The following is a 17954-nucleotide window of genomic DNA, read 5'->3' on the forward strand; positions in this document are numbered from 1 at the left end:
TGTTTATCATGGTCCTGGGGAAATAGGTTTAGTCCTGTGGTCCTATAGGTTTAGTATACTCTATTGTTTATTATTTTGTATATTTAGGAGGTTATTATATTATATGTTAGCTTGTCATAGGCGTAAACTTGTTCTGAGTACTTATATGTCATGATATTGCCTTGTTCTGAGTACTTATATGTCATGATATTGCCTTGTTCTGAGTACTTATATGTCATGATATTGCCTTGTTCTGAGTACTTATATGTCATGATATTGCCTTGTTCTGAGTACTTATATGTCATGTTATGCCAGGTTGTTTTGTCTTGTCTTGTGCAGTGCCCAGCCTTACCCTGTGTTGTTCTGTGCATTGGACAATAAAAGACTGAAACTTGAAACACTGTTTTGTTTTTATTATGTACCATGTACCACTTTGTACCATATGTAGGCCTAATTGAAAATGACAATAAAATACACTTGACTTGAATAGTAACAACGTTGTGTATTGCCAACCACTGAGTTTGCGCATTGCCTCTTACATTACAGTTTTTTTCAAATGCTTACACAAATGTTTTTTACTTGTGCTCTTCTTTTCAAAACTTAACACACAAATCCAACAATTGCACACAAAATGCAAAATGCCTCGCTTCTCTTGCAAAATGAAGCACTGCAATCAAAATATCACAAACACGTCTCAAAAGCACACATTTGTCTCATGTTGCAAACACTTTTGCCATTATATTACATTTTTGGATATATCATATACACACATTCAAAACCTAAAGCTCTTCTTTCATGAGCTCCTTTGTACATTTATGTACAAGATTGAAAGTAAATGGCAGAGATGATGACAAATTCATGGTAAACACGAAAACAAGATTGAAACCAAACTTATTTTTTTACTATAAGCATTTGTGGTTGTGAATACAGTATTACACAGTACAAAATAATGTGTAGTAGGACAGAAACCAAACCTAATTTTGACCCGTGCTATATGGTTTGATTAGCTAGCAAAACAAATGGTAAGTGGTAGGAGTGGTTTTGTGTTATTAAGTGTGAGATGCAAAAGTATTGACAATGGAGTGAAATTTGTTCTCATATCATACTTGAAATTAGTATTTTAGTCAGTAAATGTGAAGTGTGAGTATAACTGATGGCAATACATGTTACTAATTGAAGAGTTTAGATGCAAAAACCTCTAAAAACCACTTCTGTGAAAAATGAGATAATGCTATAAAGGGAAAGGTCTCAGTGCCTACGATAATCAAATAGGCTTAAATCCCACGCTCACACCATTACAAAACTAGAGTTATTGGTGGAACCCCTTTAAATGTCAGCTGTGTTTTTGCCAATTTACCACAAAAATAGTTTGAATTGTTGCTGTCTTATTGTCAGTTACCCATCCAGTGATGACAAGGTGCGTCTTGCCAAGAATGTTGTCACCACGTTTCCTAAATTGAGTGTCAAAATCCAGGAACACAATGAAGGATATGTAAGTTAAAAAATAAAATAATGTTTGTCTTCCCACTCCACATTTTACTGATGTACCAAATGTTAATGGTTTCAGAAATGAGGGCCATTGTATTGTTGGTATTATTGACTGACGCCTCATGTCCACTCTCTACCTTCAACCCATGCAAAGGAACACTACTATGATCCAGCCTCACACAGCGGCTTCATTGAAATGAAACTACGAAACCTTAGAAGGGATATGGAAGAAAGCCAGAGAAGGTATCGATGGAAGAACAAATCAGGGGGCACTGTAACTCTGACTCTGACCTCGGCTGTGGCAAACACAGATGAGGATGTGAGTGAGTGGGTAACCCTGGCAAAGAGAATTAAGCCCTCACCTGAAAACCTCTCAATAATCAAGCATGCTATGGACCGGACCTACGCTCACAGAAGAATATGGATTACAACACAATCTCCAACATTAGCTGAGATATTTAATCAGTATCCACGATTCATTGACATGCCACACCTGGTAAGCACATTCTTAATACTATAATTTTTTTAAAGTTACAGTTTATCTGTCCTTTGAAGCAACCCTGCATACCTCAGTAAATATAGCCTGTTAATTCAAATGAATAAATTGGATTGAATATTTATCTTTGTACATCTTAGTTTGATTTAGACTTTAATAAACAGTTTGAGGGGAAGGTTGATCTTTTCCTTCGCAAATGGGAGACGAACATCATCCCTAAGCTAATGAAGGTTGCTGCGTTGGAGATGTCTGAGGATCAGGAAAATCCTTCAACCACCGGGAACAACAATGATGGTATGTTGGGTCGCATTCAGGAAGATGTGGGCAACATGCACTTATAACTTTTATGCAATAGATAATTACTTAAGCCAATTTCATTGTTCAAGATGACTTAACCTTAGGTAAGGGTAGATATCTAATTTGGAATCTAATATTTTCATGTAGACATGCTTTGCTTCAAAGCCCTCCGGGTGCTCACGCATATCCTTCCACCAACTGCATCAGGACGAGGGGCTGGATGGAGTCGCTGCAGTGTGAAATCAGCCATTTCCTACCTCATGGACTTTGCAAGTATGTTTGTGTCTTATGACTTTTTGGTTGCATCACTGTTCACTGAACCTCCTGAAGTTGTGTTGTGGTCTCCTCCCCATGCTGGTTTACTAATGTAGTATTTCAAACGTTTTGTGTTACAGCCTGGAACAAGCATCTCATCATTGCTTGAGAATCCTGATTCATCTAGAGCCCACCAGCCTTGCATCGTGTGCATTGGACACCCAAGTGGAGCTGCCCAGCAGTATCTGATCGTCGCAAGAAGTAACAAGATTGCTGTGCCACTTGGAAATGAAGGGCTGACCTGCGCAATTGACAAGCTCTTCAAGATGTATTGGGTTTGCAATCTTAAGTACCCTGTCCAACTGCAGTCTGTCTTCTCCTTCCTGGAGCATATTTATGAAATACCCATTTCTGTTAACAAAAGATCCAAAGTTGTTGAGCTTATCTCCAAGCTCCAGGCTATATCATGAGTAAGCCATGTATGTGTGCCCAAGGTGCAAGCGTGTCATTGGAGGAGAAGTCAGGAAGCTTATCCGGCATCTTAGAACATTTCATGCTTTATCAGATTCCCAAGACTTTCAAATTGTATGTTGCCAGAACAACTGCCAATAATTTAACTTAATTTAATTTAACTGCCACAATTTAAACTCCTATAGAAAACATCATAAGAAAGACCATTCAAAAATGATATCAAATGAACAAATTGACTATGTCCCAGGACACTTGGAATGTTGTAATATGTTGAATGATGATGACATTGATAATGAACCAATTCCAGTAGGAGCCACAGTAGATATCAGAACTGAAAATATGACCGTGGATTCAGCAACTCTTAATGATTGCGCATCTGCATTTGTAGCCCAAATGTATTCTTCACCTAATACAACTCTCACTGATGTGCAGAGGAGCGTTACATGTGCAAAAGAAGTCCTAGACCGAACTATGGACATTGTTGACGAGAAAATGCTCTCCTTTATAGATACCCATTCTATACCTCATGATGATGATGCTTTTACAACTTTGATGCAAGAATTGGAAAATGGGAGGAAAATGTTTGAGGATGTTGACACTCCCTATAAAATGGGCAAATATTTCTCTGATAAAGTGTCTTGTGAAACCAACAGACATATTCTTGGGGCATAGGGCAGATACTGCCAGAAAGAATGGACAAATGACACAAGTGCTGATCTCAGACACATGTCAGTACATTAATATTATTGACACAATCAGATTTCTTTTTAGTAGTGAGAAAATGCAGAGCCTTTACATGGAGTCTAATAAAAGTATAGACGGTAAAATGCGAGACTATAGCGATGGTGCACAGTTTGCTACTCATCCTCTGTACAGTAGATATCCAGATGCCTTACAAATACAACTTTATTTTGACGATGTAGAGACCACTAATCCGTTAGGTTCTAAAACCAAAATACACAAAATGGGAGCTGTGTATTTTTCCTTGAGGAACTTGCCTGCAGAGTACAACATCTCTGGCAAACATTCATTTGTGTCTCCTTTTTAACTCTATAGACAAAGAAACATATGGGTTTACAAAAATACTAGAGCCGTTGTTAGAAGACATTAAATATCTGGAAAGTCATGGTATTGCAGTTGACATCAAAGGTCAAACCCATTTGCTTTATGGTACCATTTGCCTTTTGACAGCTGACAACCTTGCTTGTCATTCCCTTTGTGGGTATTTGGAGAGTTTCTCAGCTAATGTGTTTTGTCACTTCTGCTTAGCTGACAAAGAAAATGTTCAAGATGTTTTTGAAGAAGATGAGTTTGAAAAGTGTACTAAAGACAATTATCAACAACATGTAATGCTGAACGATTCCACTTCAACAGGCATCAAGCAGGACTCTTGTTTGAATACACTTAAATACTTCCATGTAACAGAGGGTGTTTGTGTTGACATCATGCATGATGAATTAGAAGGTGTTGCTCCTTTGGAAGTGAAGCTTTTGCTCCGACAGTTAATATATGAAGATAATATGTTTACATTGGAGCAGCTTAACAATAGAATATCAAGCTTTGATTACGGTTACATGAACAAAAAAAACAAGCCATCTGTAATTCTGAATCTTAGAACAAATGAAAATGCTGTCAGGCAGACAGACAGCCAAATGTGGTGTCTCTTACTATTTTTGCCACTAATTATAGGAGACCTAGGTAGTAGGCAGAGTTCACATTGGAAACTTCCTTCTTCTGAGAGAAATATGCAGTATAATATTTGCACCTGTAGTCACAAACGGACTAGGTGTGTTTTTGAAGCAATTGATTATAGACCATAATAACATGTTTAAGGCACTCTATCCAGACAGGCGACTTATCCCTAAGCACCATTTCATGATTCACTATGGTAGAATGATTGTAATGTTTGGACCGCTTGTCAAGTTATGGTGCATGAGGTTTGAAAGTAAACACTGTCCAATGAAACGTCAGGCTCATGTAGTCTGGAACTTCAAAAACATATCCAAAACACTGGCTTACAAGAACCAAATACAGAGTATGTACAGCTGGAAATTTGGGAAGCCACTTGAGAGAGAAATATCAGTTCCTAATGCTTTTCCTGTCATTGTAGGCTCTTTAGAACTCAGTGAGCTGCTCCTTGAAAAACTGCATACAAAGGATGAAAATCTTGGCATTTTAAGCACGGTTCATGTTGCACACACAGTTAGTGTGTTTGGTCAGACATATAGAACAGGCAGTGTAGTCCCTCTTAAATATGATACAAGAGGTGAATGCCAGTTTGGTGAAATAATTCACATCCTTCCAGAATCTGACAAAGAATTATTATCAATAATTTTATTATTTTATCAGTTCAGTTTTTTGACCATCATTACTATGCTTATGTGGTGAAAAAAAAAGATGTGTTTGAAGTGGTTAGCATTAATGACCTCGCAGATGTCAGACCATTGATGTCAATTTTCAGGGGAGATATGGTTTACTTAAATCCCAGGTACAAGATTGTGTAAATTTAAATGAATATATTCTTATATTCATTTAAGTTATATTCTTAAAAAGTATTGATTGATTGTATGGAAATGTATTGATTGTATGGAAATGTATTTATTACCATGATTGTAAAATAAATTAACATTTTGCTACATCGGGTGTATTGGGTGTATCATTATTATGAACATTTAGTAACACATTTATTAACACTAATTCCCAACACACTAATGTGTCTATATAGGGACCACACATATTGTGTTAGATTTGACACAATTACTGTGTGAAAATCTTAACACATATCATGTGTGAGTGTTTTTAACACAGTAGGTGTGTTAAAAGTAACACAATATGTGCGTGCACGAGGTCTCGGAGCTAGGGAAAAAAGAGCCACTGTTTAAAGCTAGACCGGAAGAGTTGGAAGTGGAAAGATGGCGCGGTCCAGTTTCGTACTCTCGCTTGCCTCACTGTTGCCTCACAAAGTTGCTTCCTCTAGTTATATTAACTCTATGTGGTATATGGGCCAGGGACAGAGAACATGGAAGCTTCCGAGGGTTAGCACTTAGCAGCTGGCAATACCTACGTTTGAAAGGAGAATGGAGTAGTAGCCTTTAAAGTCTGCAATCCATTAGGAAAGAATAGAAGGCGAGAGTGGGGCCAACAAAGTGGTGAGAGAAGGACCACTTGAGCTGGATACCTGCTGTATGGTCCTGGAGTCTCTGGAGGGGCTCTCAATTCAATTCAATTCAATTCAGCTTTATTAGCATGACATCATTACATTAGTCATTTCAACCGTATTGCCAAAGCAAGAGGCACAAAAACAGACAACCATACATCAACAACACAAGGAACGACAGCCAGTATTGCCCGGAACGTGGCAGAAAACAACACTTTGCAAGACACAGTGACAACAAAAACCCAAATCAAAACAAAATTAAAACAAAAACAACAAAAGTAAATAGCTACAGTGAAATGGACAAAACATTACAAATAGAAAGCAACACTTCAAGGCTGGTCAGACTACACTCAGGTTTTCCCTCTCTGAGAGGAACCTTCCCAAAAAGTGTTTCCCTCTCTCTCTCTATCCCTCTCTCTCCCTCTCTCTATCCCTCTCTCTCTTTCTCTCTCTCTATCCCTCTCTCTCCCTCTCTCGCTCTCTCTCTCTCTTTCAGGGGTTCATGCCCACTTTTTGCAGCATTGTCCTACTGTATTTTATTTCAAATTTTTGATGGCCCTACCTCATTGTTTCCATTGATGCACTCTTTATGTACAAAATAAACGTTTGTATGATTTTAATGTAAAGCAAAATTAAAGTATATCATGTTTAAATATAATTAGTTTCAGTTTATTTACGTGCCCCTCTGATTAAACATGGCCCCCACCTTGGCCCCCCAGTAAAATGTGTCTAAGAACCGCCACTGGTTACAGTAACTCACGACCCCACTCATCGACCTTGTACATTTAGTCTAGCCTATTTTTTACTCACTGCAATACTTTTATGCATCTCAAATTGCATAATACGCCAACTCGAAACGCTACAATTGGTGCGAAAATTCACAAGTCAACTTTTCCAACACAGGATGTAATAAACTCAATAAAGCACAAGTTATCAATGGGATAGCGAAACTCAAACCATTATTTTGCCTAGACACTTGCGGTAGTTGTCTTATGTTTTAGGAGTGACACTAATCACCCCCCCTAAACAATTACGCACATTTTACACACAATTAGACATGTTATCAAATGTTTCCTCTGACGGAGAGGAAGTCAGATTAATTAAAATAAATTATTGATAAAAAAAATCTGATCACACTTCAAATGTCCATTATTCTTGTTGAATTGTTCCTTGAATACTTGTGCTTTGTGTCCTGTAGTTTTAATAACAGTCAACACATTTCCTTATTCAGAATGTTTATTCAAATGTTCACATCAGAAAATGACATAGGAAAAGATTCAAAGAATAACCGTTAAAACCGTCAATAAAATTCAAAGAGAAACAGGATTATTCACAGTGTAGGCCTATAAAACAGCAACAACAACTAACAGCAATAACTTTCCTCGAAATTCTATATTACCAATATTAATGTCACACTTTAATTTAAAACTCAGATACATTCAAACACATGGTCCAGTTCAAGCTCCCTTAACGTATGAGTTAAGGTACATATGCATGACATATATTAAACCTGATTGGGCTGGGCTGAAAATGTGATTTTGACATTGAAGGGAATTTATTTTATTTCATAAATCAACAACATCACAAGTACAGAACATCGTCAGTACCTTGACTCAGGCCTACTGTGAATTGTGATTACAATCTTTGGACTGTGGCTGTAGACACATTGTGTATTTTTATTGATAAAAGGCACAAAAGGCGCAATTATATTCAAAACGACACACTTTTGAAATCAAAATGTGTTCAAACAAAACCAAAATACCTGAGGATGTCTTCTTACATAATTCTCATACTGTATGCATGTATCTTTTAGTCTGATACTTATCCTGTTGAACAAAACACTCTATGCACTCTATGCTACCGCTTCCATTTAGATAGAGTTACTTCTCAGTAAAACAGGTGACCTGAGCTTTTGTTTTTCAGCAAACTGATTCCGCAGATCGGTTTCATCTTCTCGTTGATTATAAGGCTCGTCTCATGGCACACTTGTTTCGGTTTGTTACGGTGGCCCTGAAGTGCAAATTACACCCACTAACATGAGTGCATCCCCCCAAATGAAAACACTCCCCCCAAATACGAGTCAACTTCCCCCAAATAGGATTGCTCACCTCCCCCCAATACAAAGACACGCTCCCCCAAATGGGAAACAACATTACATTAACTCAAAAACACATTACATTATCTCAAAACGGAAAGGGTAGGTACAACACTTCGTCGCTGAATGGATGCAGTAACTAACAAGAAGTTTATCGACAGAAGTACAAAATGCAATAGCCTGACAGAGTGCACCAGGACATTTGCACCGGGATATTTGTTTGGCTATTTGTTTGATTTGCACTTCAGGGCCACCGTAGTTTGTCTTTGGAAGTGACACGAGAAACAACGTTTAACCTCGTCGACAATCAGAATAGACTACACCAGCTCCACCCACAGAACAAGTATAGACTTAAAAGCTTTGAAGATGGCAGTTCCAAATAACACGTTAAAAACCTGAAATAGGATTTAGTTTGGAGACTCTTTTCAGCATGTTCTTTTCTTCTATTGACATTAGGGGTTTTGATTAGCAACATTTATGTACAGGACACTGCAACAATCCTGTCCATTGTTCATCCAGGTAAATTCCCAAACATTTCCCAGCACACCTCCCTGAAACAGGAGCCCCTTCCACATAGCATGTTAACCTTAACAAGACTGCCATGTGTTGTGGGTGCAGTAGTTACCAGCCTGCAGAGCACATGACTGTCACATGCACGCACACAGGAAACGGCATCCTCAAGGCCTTCAAAAGGTTAGAGGTCATAGGTGAGGTTGAGGTCACTCAGAGGGGGCAGTGAGGTTGTCCAGTAAACTCTCTTCTGCCAGCTGAGAAAGATACCTCTGCAACAGAGAAGGAGAGACAGAGAGATAGAGACAGAGAGAGAGAGAGAGAGAGAGAGAGAGAGAGAGAGAGAGAGAAAAACAGTGTTTCGTAATTAGAAAAATACTTAGTTGTGTGACACAGTTCCAATACGTAGGTTGTACGTTTGTATCATCATCAATGATGCAAACCTATTTATTTTTTGAAATCGCAAATATTTTTTCAACCTTTCAAAACTTTTTTTCGTGTGTATATGTTTTGCCTACCTGCAGGTTCCTATAGTGGATGGTGCTGCGACAGTGTGCGGCCTTGGCCGTCTCCTCATTGGTGTAGAACAGCCCACACAGCTTACAGTAGAAACCTGTCTGCGGAACGATGAACTCCACCCCTAGAACACCAGTGGGCCAATCAGAAAACAGAGCTTGATTGATCGGTTTGTTCTCCTCTGATAACATTTTAGTTTAGTTTTGATATAAGGTTGGTCTTTCTGACCCACTGCGGGTCTTGGCTTCATGGAAGACAACACTGGCACGATCACACCCAGACTGGTGAGTCTATCAGCCATGGCAACCGTGACCACTGTTGACTATTCTGTGTATGTTAGCCACACACTCTCATTTTTCTGTCTCTTACACTCTCTGTCCCTCTTCTGTATGACGTGATGTGTGTGTCTCTCTCTCTTTTTCCCTCTCTCTGTCCGAGGACATTACGTGATGGAAATCGCACCCCAGTCCATACTGTAATATAAATACAGTACATTCCAAGGGGGTGTTTCACAACCCCTTCTTAGAAACAGGCCGGGCCTATTGAGTCCAGCAGACTCCGCCACACTCAATTCCTGGCAGAGTAAGTGTCGGTGTACCATCAGCACGCAGGATTCATAAATGATCATTGAGTGGTATATTCCTGGAGTGGCAGGTTGCTCCTAACCTATGGTATATCAGGATTCCACATGGGCCTTTGGTGAAGGACTGTCAGGTCATGCAGGGTTGCTAGTTTACGATCATGGCTAGTTTTGTACCTAAGGGAATGCTGTGTTCGCTGATGACTTTGTCTTGTTCTCGCGACGGGGTGAGAGCCTCTATGTCTGCCTGGCTGGACCCAGGGAGGACTGCTGCACTCTGGGCAGCTGGAAAAGAAAAACGCAATCACTTGAACCGTGAACCTAGTATTTTTAAACTGTTTAATGTTGATCCATGATCATTTCCGTACCTCGTTTAGGACTTTCAGGTCTATGTAGGGGCTCCTTGCTGTCAGTCTCTGGCATGGTTCCTGTTTTCCTGGCCTCCTCTTCATTCTCCACATCTTGGCCTTTACTGCCCTCACTCGCTTCAACGTGATTGGTCAGCGGCTCCTGTGTCAGCGTCGCTATTGGCCCACTCTTGGAAGCATTGACCTCTGACCCCAAACACGTCTCCTCCAACGCAGCCTTGAACTCCTGATTGGGGAAGTCCATGAGGTCCGAACTGGACGGTTTGGAGGGTTCTGGATCGCGGTTCGGGTCGTCGGTGTTCCGATTCGTCGGCACTTCCTCTCTTTTATCCTCCTGAGGTGTGTCCGCTCCCTTCCCTCCTCCCCTTTCCTGGCTCCGCCCCTCCCGGCCGGTGTCCTCCATCTCGGAGCAGGTGCTGGACTCGGGGGAGTGGCGAGTCGAGTCGGGGCCCTCTGCTTCCTCCAGGGCGAGGTCTTTCAAGGGCGACGTTGTGGCGTCCTCCGTCAGGCCGGGGAGGTCGGGCTCGATGATGGAGTCGTCCTCTCCTCCCACCTCGTCCACCGTCACCAACTCCTCCATGTTGTGGGGGTACCAGCACTCGCCCTCCGTGTCCTCTCCGCTCTCCCACCCCTCCGCCTGGGCAGAAGAAAGTGGGATGAAGGAGGGGTTTGCTTGCTTTAAGCATGAGAAAGCTACAAACTAATATTTTTTAAGCATGAGAAAGCTCATTGGCTACGGTCACTCACCTCACTGTCTTTGTGACGTGCTGTGGCCTCTGTGTGCTTGCGGCTCTGCTGAGGGGACTTAGACTTCTCCTTAGGTGGATGACCCTCACATGCTTCTTCCTGCGGCAACAAAAACTTTTGAAATTGAAATACCGCTAGTCGAAGATATATTTCATTTCACACACTTCATTTCACTTTCTCTATGGAGTTTATGTTGCGAAGTCAACACAAGATGAAGGTGAAGACATGGTGGGAGACAACCCGAGAACTGTTCAACCGCCGCTCGTCAGAGCAGATCTCCCTTCACTCACGTCGTTCTCCGTGTTGATCTCCTTCTCCTGTTTCTCATCGTGTCTCCTCGTTGTCTTTCTGCTCCGTCCCCTCGATGGCGAGCCCTGCCTCTTGTCCTCCGCCGTCCTGACAGGAAGTGGCTCGTCCGCCACCTCCGTGTCCGAGTGCCGGGACCTGCCGTGGTAGTCCCCCTCGCCTCCGCTCCTCCTCTTGGACTTGACCTCGTGACCCCTCTGGTACGGTGGCCTGGAGGGCTTCTCCGACTTGTACATCTGCTCCTTCATGTAGAACTCTTCGTCCAGGTTCCTGTAGGGGGGGAAGGGCATTCCCTGGGGGCTGCTCCGGGGGTACCAGTCTCTCCCACCCCTCATCCCCTCGCCTCCCGCACCGCCCCCCCCACCTCCTCCTCCCCCACCTCGCTCATCGGCCGACCGAGGGCTGATCCGGTCCGAGGGTTTCAAATACGGTTTCCGCCTCTCCGGCGGCAAGCGCCCGTTGGGGCGGTCGTCGTCGCCGCCGAGGCTCCCGCCTCCGTTCCTCCACGGCGGTTCGTCCCTCTCCCTCTCCCGGTCTCTCTCACGGTCCTCCTCGGCCCTGCGGAGGTGCGAGGACCAGTCCCAGGACCCGCGACGGGGCCCCAGGCCGTTGCCGGGCCGGCATGGCGCCCCCTGGGGGCTGTGTGCAGAGCTGCAGGAGGTGAAGCTGGGGCTGCGAGGGCTCAGGGAGCGGCTGATAGGACTGCGGGAGCGCGCTCGCTCCGGGATGTAGCTGAGGGAGGAGGAGGTAGGATAAGTTAGGAAAGAGACAAGAGATAGTAAAAAGGAGGTAGGAGCCAGGACGTAGATGATAGGAGTGAGATAAACAAAAAAGTTTAACCAGAAACTTTCAGATGTAGATAATTAAACGGCCTGTATCTGTTCTCTCCTCTATGTAGTAAACAAAGACGTACTGGTCGACCTCCTGCATCTCATCTCTTTCCCTCTGAGAGTGGATGTCCTGGATGATGGAGTCCACATCTTTACCAGGTTTCTACAACAGAGGAGCACAACCATGCACATCTGTAAACATCATCTCTAACGTGAACAAGCCACAGACATTAAGAGTCCCCGGTCTATAGACACACAAGAGTTTTTTTTCCTGGAAACTGGCCCCAAATGTCTTAGGATGAATGAAATGATAAGGCTGTGAAGGAAAAGACAAGACCATGACTTGGTCACCTTAAGCTGCAGCTCCTTGTATCTCTTGGACATGCGTATGAGAAGCTTCTGGTCGTTGATGGTGGCAGGGGTCAGCTGATAGTACTGGACCATGGCCTGGGCCGCCTCCACATACGCCATCTCCAGGAACGCCTGGGACACACACACACACACACACAAAAACAACCAATCAGGAGGTGAGAAGAGAAGGAACAACCAATCAAACCTAGTCCTATGATACTATTTTTAAAGCCTCTCAATAAATGAGTCTGTAGGAGCTCTCCGTGGTATACTTTTTATTGAATCTGTTTCTTGATAGCTTCATCTTCTCTCTTTCGGAAACAGATGACCAAATGTATCACAACAAACAAGGGGGAGGCATGCCACTCATATTCAACCTTCACACCGCATCCTATTTCATTAGCACAGTAAATCACTGGGACGGTTACATAGCGTGGGCTAATCCCTTGTAACCAACACCATCCTTTTAGTATCCAGGAATCTGATAGGCCCAATCTGAAAGAGTCGTCTATATATCTGTGATCATTAAGGGTCTTGAGTGAGACGTCATGTTCTTAACTGTTGCTGAGGGAAAGATCGTGAGGTCAGGGGTAGGAGAATACAGACAGAGGTTCCTTAAAAGTATCATTCATTCAGTCAAGATTAACACCAACATCAAAACTTGCAAGCATAACACACCAGGACAATAATCGTCAGAACACTAATTGAGTGGCAATTGTGAAACGCTTTGTGAAATTGCTTGTCCAAAAAGGGCTTGGCAAATAAAGTTTGATTTGATTTGAATGAGAGAACAGCCGTACCTGGTGAGTGGAGCGCATGAGGATGTAGTTGGTGACTTTGCCGAACGGCAGTCCCAGGTTGATGACATCATTCTCGGTGCAGCTGCCCTCGGGAAGGTTGCAGATGTGGACGACTCTTCCTGGCACTGACTTCCTGGGAGGGAACGACTGTGGAGGAGGAGGGGAGCGAACACGTTCGTACGTCAGAAATGTCAACGTCCTCTAAATGACTATAGATGACTATAGATGAAATTACTATTCGCCTTTTTGTTACAAACATGCTTTTGTCGTTTTAGATTGGTTAACTGTTGGTTAATTGGTTAATTCTTATTCCCAGATCGACAACGTTAAATCCATAATTAAGATAAGATAATCCTTGATTAGTCCCAAACTTTACAAACAAGAGTAAAAAACAACAACATAGTGCAAAAACAACAACATAGCAAAATAAGTAAATAAGTAATAATACAGTAGTAGGTATATATATTGCACAGATGTTGGGGGTTTGGTGGTCTACTGGGAGCACAGCTGGTTGTACAGCCTGACAGCAGTAGGAAGGTAGGACCTGCGGTACCTCTCCTTCACACACCGGGGGTGAATAAACCGGTGGCTGCAGGAGCTGCTCAGAGCTGCCAGGGGGTCCGCATGGGGTGGGAGGTGTTGTCCATCATGGATGATATTACACGTATTACTGTAAGTGATCATTACATAGTGGGGTCCCCATTACATGGGGGGTTCAGATGGCTGAGCGGTTAGGGAGTCGGGCTATTAATCAGAAGGTTGTTGGTTCGATTACCGGCCACGCCAAATGACGTTGTGTCCTTGGGCAAGGCACTTTACCCTACTTGCCTCAGGGAGAATGTCCCTGTACTTACTGTAAGTCGCTCTGGATAAGAGCGTCTGCTAAATGACTAAATGTAAATGTAACATAGTAGTACATTAGGTGTTATTTCTGTCCCTTGTGTGACAATGACATCATCCCAGCTTCGGTGACCTCATCCACAACCTTCCATGTGACCCATGTGTCTGGGACCCTGTGGGAAATTTCAGTCCACTAGCCTCTAACAATATAGTTGCCAGCAGCTACCCTACACTATCACCCTGTCCAGTGGGCATTTTTCTACCCTGCATATCGACCTTAACAGCTCTATTAATGGTGGTGTGTGTGTGTGTGTGTGTGTGGTGTTGAGGGAGTTGTGACAGCGATAATGAGTTTTCTCGTTTGGATCTGAGGAAACATCAGCTGACCTGTCCTGACATCTCAGGCCCTTTATCACTAATCCTCCCCGGCTAACCAAGTCAAGTGGTGTCTGTCTGTCTGTCTGTCTCTGTCTCTGTCTCTGTCTCTGTCTCTGTCTCTGTCTCTCTCTCCCTCTCCCTCTCTCTCCCTCTCTCTCTCTGTGTGTGTCTCTCTATGTGTCTCTCTTTGTCTCTCTCTCACTCTGTCTCTCTGGCCTGGGACTTTGAAACGCAGACCGGCCCACGATCGTGTATTATTATAATATATTTTTTTGAATTATGCCGCGGCCGTTTGACCGGCCTTTCTGGAAACCTCCTGACTCTCCCAACGGCCAGTCGGACCCTGCACATAGCACACACACAACACATGTATAGTACACACACAGCGCACACCACCTTGCACATACACACACACACACACACTCCTGTATGAAACTTAACTCCCATGTGGCCCGGACTCCTCTGCCAGTGAGAGTATGCTAGAGGTTGCAGTTCTAATGAAGTTATTTCAATCAGCCATTAAATATAATCCCGTGTTTATTTCTGTTTGAATATTCTCAACATGTCCAGCTACTGGCCAATTATTCAGAAACGCGGCAGGGAATGTGTGTGTGTGTTAAATGTACTTGTGAGCGCTTGTGTGTGAGTCTTTGTGTGAATGTGAGTGTTCGTGCCTACGTGGGACGATGGTGTGTGTGATCGAGTGTGTGTTGTTCCCAGGCTTTGCATTTTGCTCAAAACAATAAAGGATCCATCCGTTGCTTTGAGACAAGTGTTCGTTTACGGGGTCTTACATTAGTGCATAAGACGTATGTACCCCTCTGCTGTGATGGAAGCCCTCATGAATTACAGAGTGGAGGCCTGGTGTTATGAGTGTGTGTGTGTGTCTGTGTGTGTGTGTGTCTGTGTGTGTGTGTGTCTGTGTGTGCGCGCGTGAGCTCTTGTGAAGAAAGGAGAGAGAACAGAAGAGACGAGACTAAGGAACAAAGGAAGGAAGAACGAGCTTGTTTATCGCCTGAGTTCCATAATCTGAGGAAGACGGTTTGGACACTTTTATAAAAAAATGCATATAAATTATTAAAATAACGTTTTGAAGTGACTGTTTATATTCCCGACAACAAAAAACATGTCATCAGACTACACACATGTATCTCTCCCTCTCTCTCCCTCTCTCTATGTGTGTCTCTCTCTCTCTCTCTCTGTCTCTCTCTCTCTCTCTCTCTCTCTCTCTGTGTGTGTGTGTGTCTCTCTCTATGTGTGTCTCTCTCTGTGTCTCTCTCTTGAAAACATGATTGACACTATGTTGGCAAATGCCCAGTAGTCCCACCCCTTTCCCCCCTGCCCCCCCCCCCCCCCCCCCCCCCCGCGCGCCCCCCGGCCTGACAGACAGGCCCATGTGGCGAGGCAGAGACGACGCAGAGGGGGGTGGGGGTCAACCTCCAGTAGCTGAGTTTTTATAAGGAATTTGTTGGAAGGAAATCCTGCACTAACAGACATGTCACACTCGATACTGCGGGTCAGAGAAGAAGGGAGGGGGAGGGATTTGGAGAGAAAAAAAGTAAGTCTTGACAAAAGTAAGGACGGATTAATGTTCTGGACACAGCAGCGATGCATACTTTCAGATATAATACCATAGAGGGATACAGAGGCAGAGTTTGGGGGTTCGGGGGTTCAGCGCAATGTTGCACATCAGGAGCTAAGATGATCTTAAGATGATCTTTAGAAATTCTTGAATGTATTTAAAACTCTTTCATTCTCTAACCACTTTGTAATTTGCTCTTCAGCAAAACGACTTGGTTCACTTAAAAAGCCAAAGTTGAACACATGACACTGGATCCCTGCGCTCGGCGTCCCTGCAGAGGACACCGCGCCCGTGCGGCCGGTGGCCCGGTGAACACGTCTCCTAACAGGACGTTAATCCCCCGGGCCTGCCCGCCTCACGCCCTCTGGCCTGCGACCCAACGTTAACAGGGCTCAGATGCTCCGGTGATAATTCTATTAAAGGCTCAGACTGAGTTCAGGGTACGTTTCCCTTTCACTCCACTAGAACACACACGCACGCACACACACACACACACACACACACACACACACACACACACACACACAAATAGGAAAGGTCATGACGGGTGTGTCCCAATAAACAGATTCAGAAATAGCCAGTTTCATGCTGTTTATGTCTTTGAGATGGAAGAGAGAACAAGAGTGGTTCCATCAGTGTGTGTGTGTCTGTGTCTGTGTCTGTGTCTGTGTCTGTGTCTGTGTCTGTGTCTGTGTGTGTGTGTGTGTGAGTGTGTGTGTGTTGCTTGTTCATGGCTTGACAGCTTGACCATCCCACATTAACAAGGCAGGCTCGGAGTTGGAACTGAATAAGAGGTAGAGAGGGAGAGAGGGATGGAGGGAGAGACAGCTACAGGGAGCTATGTGTCTGAAGGAAGATGGCATCAACATTACACAGAAGCCTAAAGGTCTATAACTCAGTAACTGTAGTCAGAAACTAACTGCAGTTTTTCGTGTTCAAGTACTAGAGGCCCTGCAAATGTCACCACACATCAAATAACACACACAGCATCTGAAATGAAGCCATGTGCCACAGTCCTTTCAACATTAAAACCTAGATCTAAGCAGACATACTGATCTCAATTGTTTTTAATAGCTATGAGTACTCATTGAAAAAACTTTTCATTCATTCTTATGGTTTAAAGTTAGTGTTTATTTGCCATTTGTGACTAGTTTTTTTCATCTTTCCAAGACAGGAATCATCACGCAATCGAACTATGACCTTCGGACGGCCAGTGTGTTCTGATTCCAGCCTGCACAGTTTCTCTACATGGTCACGTCGAGGATCACATTACACACAAACATAGCACACACACAACACATGTATAGTACACACACAACACATGTATAGTACACACACAACACATGTATAGTACACACACAACACATGTATAGTACACACACAACACATGTATAGTACACACACAACACATGTATAGTACACACACAGCGCACACCATCTTGCACATACACACACACACACACACTCCTGTATGAAACTTAACTCCCATGTGGCCCGGACTCCTCTGCCAGTGAGAGTATGCTAGAGGTTGCAGTTCTAATGAAGTTATTTCAATCAGCCATTAAATATAATCCCGTGTTTATTTCTGTTTGAATATTTTCAACATGTCCAGCTACTGGTCAATTATTCAGAAACGCGGCAGGGAATGTGTGTGTGTGTTAAATGTACTTGTGAGCGCTTGTGTGTGAGTCTTTGTGTGAATGTGAGTGTTCGTGCCTACGTGGGACGATGGAGTGTGTGATCGAGTGTGTGTTGTTCCCAGGCTTCGCATTTTGCTCAAAACAATAAAGGATCCATCCGTTGCTTTGAGACAAGTGTTCGTTTACGGGGTCTTACATTAGTGCATAAGACGTATGTACCCCTCTGCTGTGATGGAAGCCCTCATGAATTACAGAGTGGAGGCCTGGT

General features: G+C 43.3%; 1 protein-coding gene across 1 annotated transcript in view; it reads right to left on the bottom strand.

Moving 5' to 3' along the window:
• Positions 1-7367: 7367 nt before the first annotated feature.
• rbm20 (RNA binding motif protein 20) overlaps positions 7368-17954 on the bottom strand; it is a 48331-nt gene continuing 37744 nt past the window's right edge. Inside the window, exons 8-16 of the mRNA XM_062448923.1 lie at positions 13247-13393; positions 12447-12578; positions 12179-12258; positions 11250-11997; positions 10960-11058; positions 10213-10849; positions 10022-10129; positions 9267-9388; positions 7368-9020 (exon numbers count right to left, since the gene is read on the bottom strand). Coding sequence (XP_062304907.1) covers positions 8958-9020; positions 9267-9388; positions 10022-10129; positions 10213-10849; positions 10960-11058; positions 11250-11997; positions 12179-12258; positions 12447-12578; positions 13247-13393 — 2136 coding nt within the window. The 3' untranslated portion in view covers positions 7368-8957. The remainder of the gene's footprint in view (positions 9021-9266; positions 9389-10021; positions 10130-10212; positions 10850-10959; positions 11059-11249; positions 11998-12178; positions 12259-12446; positions 12579-13246; positions 13394-17954) is intronic.

Source organism: Osmerus eperlanus, chromosome 22 (assembly GCF_963692335.1).
Source record: "Osmerus eperlanus chromosome 22, fOsmEpe2.1, whole genome shotgun sequence".
Classification (NCBI taxonomy): Eukaryota; Metazoa; Chordata; class Actinopteri; order Osmeriformes; family Osmeridae; genus Osmerus; species Osmerus eperlanus.